Source organism: Elephantulus edwardii, unplaced genomic scaffold (genome assembly GCF_000299155.1).
Source record: "Elephantulus edwardii isolate Elephantulus edwardi_28Jun2011 unplaced genomic scaffold, EleEdw1.0 scaffold00174, whole genome shotgun sequence".
Lineage (NCBI taxonomy): Eukaryota > Metazoa > Chordata > Mammalia > Macroscelidea > Macroscelididae > Elephantulus > Elephantulus edwardii.
The window spans coordinates 6,898,138-6,902,980 of record NW_006399924.1 but is presented as its reverse complement, the minus strand read 5'-3'; the positions used below and the strand labels follow the sequence as shown (position 1 = coordinate 6,902,980).

Below are 4,843 nucleotides of genomic sequence, written 5' to 3'. Positions count from 1 at the left end.
GTACGCCAGGGATGCATCCTATCTCCATACCTTTTCAACCTACATGCAGAACAGATTATCCGGGAGGCTGGGCTCTATGAGGAGAAGTGTGGTGTCAGGATTGGTGGAAGATTCATCAACAATCCGTGTTATGCAGATGACACAACCCTGCTTGCTGAAACTGAGGAAGACCTCATGCACTTGCTGCAGAGGGTCAAGGACTGCAGCCTCCAATATGGATTAAGACTCAATGTCAAGAAGACAAAGATTCTCACCACTCGACCAATTGGAAACATCAGGATGGATGGTGGAGAGACTGAGATTGTTCACAGCTTTAGTTTGCTTGGCTCCACAGTCAACACTCTTGGTACCAGTAGCTAGGTAATTAAAAGACATATTGTGATGGGAAATTCTGCCCTTAGGGACCTCTCCAAGGTACTGAAGAGCAATGTTGTCTCTCTGGAGACTAAGGTGAGTCTGATACAGGCCATGGTCTTTGCTGCCACTGGTCTTTGCTGCCACTTGTTATGCATCAGAGAGTTGGACAATGACTAAGGAGGATAGAAGGAGAATTGATTCCTTTGAGCTTTGATGCTGGAGAAGAGTATTGAGAGTACCATGGACTGCTAGGAAAATAAACAGATTCATCCTGGAAAGAGTTAAACCGGGAGGCTCCGTGGAGGCAAGGATTCTGAGGCTCCGTCTAACATACTTTGGATGTGTAGTAAGGAGGGACCGGTCCTTGGAGAGGGACATCATGCTTTGTAGGGTGGATGGACAGTGCAGGAGGGGAAGGCCCTCTGTGAGGTGGATTGATGCAGTGACTGGGGTAATTGGGATGGGTGTGTCAGAGACAGTGCTATTGGCACAGGACAGAGCAGAGTTTAGGACTGTTGTACATAGGGTTGCTGTGAGTTGCGACTCAGCGGCACATAACAACAACAACATACTTCATTATGCCTTGGAAGCTTTCTTCTAGTAATTCTGCAACTTTTTTGGTGCCTTTAATTGCTTCGTCCTTTTCTTGCTTTCTGATGATGCATATGTTATTTCTCTTTATGGTATCCCACGTTATTCTTAGGTTTTCTTCTTTTTCCTTCCTTTTTGATTCTGCTTTTTGGTCTAGCAGATCAGTGGTGACAATTCTGTCTTCTCTTTCACTGGTTCTGTGTTTCATCTCTTCAACTCTGTTCATGTGTCCCTCCATCATGTTGGCAGCATTTGAAGTATTGGACCTCATATTTTGGATTGTGGTTTCTTGTTTTTCCAGAGCTTCTAATGCTTCATTTGTTTTATCTGCATAGTTTTAGATTACTTTTTAAGTTCCTCCTAGTTTTTGCTTCCAGTGTCCTGTGTCTTCAAGTTTGTCTTTCACCCATTAAAAATATTCAATCATTGTTCTTTTAAATTCTGTATGAGAAAGTTCTATAAGACTTTCTGGCTTCAGGAAATCCATTGATACTGTGTCACTTTTGGGGACGGGTGACATCTTGCTTTGGGCTTATGTAGGATATGAGGCAACCTGCTTCTTACATGACATTGCTGTGGTAGAGTTTTTCATGCCTGAGATGATAGCAGTTTTTGGTTTGAAGGCACTGCTCCACAAGAGGGTAGGCAGCTACCCTTCCTGGGTTTCTCTCTGAACTTCTGACCCAAGGGAAGATTTGTTCCAGTTCATTAGAGAAAAGGTCTGTGAAAATAGCCTCTTCTGTCAGACAACTGTTGCAGCTAGGCCAATCCAAGATGCTGGGGACTAAAGCCAGTTAATTGACTGGACATTACGCAGAGTGTGGAGACACTCACAAGGCAGGCATACGCATGGACCTGAATGGAAAACCAGGAAGCCTTGGTTTTTCCTTAAGAACTGGGTCTGCTGCCTCACTCAAGCTCCAGCTGTCTCACTCTGTTCTGCTTGAGCTTAAGGGATCCCAGATGGTCCAAACAGCAGTGAACCCCACAAAATACCTCACTCAATTTTCAGCTGTCCTGCTCGCTCCCAGCAGGTCGCTCCTCAAATATTCTTAAAAATAACATGAACAGCCTTATAATTGATGTCTAGATGATCATTAATTGATTAAAATACTTGGCATTATTGCTAAAACATGTATTAAAATCTGTGTGGTTTTGCTGTGCAGTCTATCTTCTGTTTGTTACTACTCTTGGGGGCAGGAGAAGGGCACCACAGAACAAAAACCTATATTTATTAATGTATCTTTTATACATTTTAGACTGTTAGTGTGTACTGAATTTTTTTTTTCTTTTCAGATTGTCAGTATTTAAACAGACCCCATCATGCGTGAGTACAAGCTAGTGGTCCTTGGTTCAGGAGGCGTGGGGAAGTCTGCTCTGGTAAGTTAGCCACCTAACTATAACTAATTAGAATAACACTAGAAAAATGTTATATCTGCTTACTTTAAGATTTCTTGTTATTGGATCTACAATCAATGTCCACAGCAGCAGCATGTCAGAAATCAAATGACATATTGCACTGGGAAAATCTGTTGCAAAAGACCTTTTTTAAAATGTCAAAGAGCAAAGATATCACTTTGAGGATTAAAGTATGTTTGACCTAAAAAAAAAACACTTCTCGTTCTAAGTGGATGGATGCTTAATGGGACAGTGGTCAAGTGTTTGATTGCTAACCACAGTGTCAGGAGTTCAGACCTACCAAGTATCTAAAGGACCTGGCAGTTGGCTCCCTTAAAGATTTCAGCCTATATCCTAGGGCTTTAGAGCCACAGAATTGGGGGTAATCAAAGTCACTTGGCATAACAAAGGCCACAAAGTATATCCTGCTTTGGTTAGTTACAACTGAGATCTGTAAAGTTTTTGAGCATCTATCTAAGGTGCAGCTATGGATTTCTCCCTGTCTGGAATTTAAAAAAAGGAAAGAAAAGCAAAGATGTACTGAAGTAATTAGTTCAAGTACCTGATGAACCACTCAACTTTCACAACTCTGAGTCCAGAAAAAGTAGACATTTGCCTACCCCTGTTGACTGTTCTACAATGGATCACACTAGGCGGTTTTGGATAGAGTGGCCAAAAAAATGTGTAACAAGAAAGTACACAACAAAGAGTAAGCTTTCTGGCCCAGTAAAGACTGTTTGAATGCCTAATACTATAGCACTTAGTTACTATTTGAACTTGGAACAGAACCTACCTCATGTCTCAACCAAAATAAAATGAACAGTAAACAGCAGAGAGACACACTCTGTGGAGTGTCCAACCACATAGGATCAAAAGGGCAGCCATTTTCCCAGTGTAAAGCTCAGAAAGCAGGAAGATAAGATTAATGGAAAGGAGACACAAAGGGAAAAAGTGTGAAGAGTCCAGTTAAATTATTACGGATGACCATAACTACTGTCATAAACCAAAATGTGTATGAATTTTTGAATGGAAAACAAATTAGCTTTGTAGATGTTCATTCAAGTCACAAATTTTAAAAATAATAAAACAATCTTTAGCATTTAAAAAAGATAAATTACCACCTAGGAAACTGGGGATTGATTCTCCTCTGTCATAAATAGTCACTACAATTGGAACCAACTTGTTATCACACAAACAGGAAAGTGGGTCTTAATTTTTTTTTTTTACTCTAAGTGTCCTGCACTAAGGGGCAATCATTCAGGAACCACATGCATAGTCTTATAAAAGTGCTTATTCTTTCAGTTCTTTCATTTACTGAGTATTTATTACCTACTATATGTCAAATCCTACTGTTCATAATTCAGAGAGGAATAACATTGTTTTACCTTAGAGGAATTTCTATTTCTAGGGAGCTCTGGTGGTGTAGTCTGTAGGGAATTGGGTTGTTGACCTAAAGGCCTAACCTCTGCTGAATCCACCAGTGACTCCAGGAGAGAAAGATAGATGGTCTCTTCCTGTGTGATTTACAGACTTGATAAGACCCTTGTAGAGTAAGCTATAGGTTGGTTCTAACTGATGGTAATGAGTTTCAATTTTTTTTTTTTCCTTTTTTTTAATATATGCCAAGCCCTAGTATTAATGATTCATAGAGGAATAGAGTTGTCTTGCCTTAAAGGAATTTATATTCCTATATGGAGCTCTCCAGGCACAGTGGTTAAATACTTGACTGCTGACCATAGGTTTGCGTTCTAATCCATCAGTTACTCTGTGCAAGAAAAATGTGGCAATCTGCTTCTGTAAAGATTTTCAGCCTCGGAAACCGTATAAATTATGTGGCATTTCTACTCAAGAAGAGGTAGCTATTATAGATACTGGTAGTATATGTCCTACCCTAGCCTCCCAGATATGTTTATTAAATAAAACTTATTTGTTGTGGCCATGCTGTATTCTTTCATTAAATATTTATTGAGCATCTAAAATGTCAGACACAATTATTATACACAAGGATTACAGAAGTTACAGTCTGTCATAAAGCTTACATTATAGTTGAGGATACACAATAAACATACAAACAAAAACTACATGATCATAATTCTAAGAGATAATCTGAAGGAAGAGTATAGGCAATTAAGAAAATCTTAACTAAACAGTCTAACATTTGACCAACAGTATCTTAGCTTGTCTGTTATTATCAACTGTCAAGTTGAAAACAGCTCTTAGTTTGTCCCTACAGTGAGTTTTAGAGGCAGTAAATCACAAGTAAGGAGATTGCCCATTTTTCTCCTATGGAGCAGCTTATGGATTTGAATCACAGGCCTTTGCATTGGCAGTGCACCTTCCTAACTACTAAGCCACCAGATCTCTCTTAATCTCTTGTTGTTGTTATGTGCCGTCAAGTCGCTTGCAACTCATAGCGACCCTAAGTACAACAGCCCTAAACTCTGTCCTGTGCCAATCACACTGTCTCTGACACTCCCATCCCGATTATCCCAGTCAC

At 40.0% G+C, this 4,843-nt stretch overlaps 1 protein-coding gene across 2 annotated transcripts in view; it reads left to right on the top strand.

Annotated features, from left to right (window-relative positions):
* RAP1A (RAP1A, member of RAS oncogene family) overlaps window positions 1–4,843 on the top strand; it is a 119,583-nt gene that overhangs the window by 88,963 nt on the left and 25,777 nt on the right. For both annotated transcript variants that reach the window (XM_006895720.1, XM_006895721.1), the window contains one exon: window positions 2,245–2,328. In XM_006895720.1, coding sequence (XP_006895782.1) covers window positions 2,272–2,328 — 57 coding nt within the window. In that variant the 5' untranslated portion in view covers window positions 2,245–2,271. The remainder of the gene's footprint in view (window positions 1–2,244; window positions 2,329–4,843) is intronic.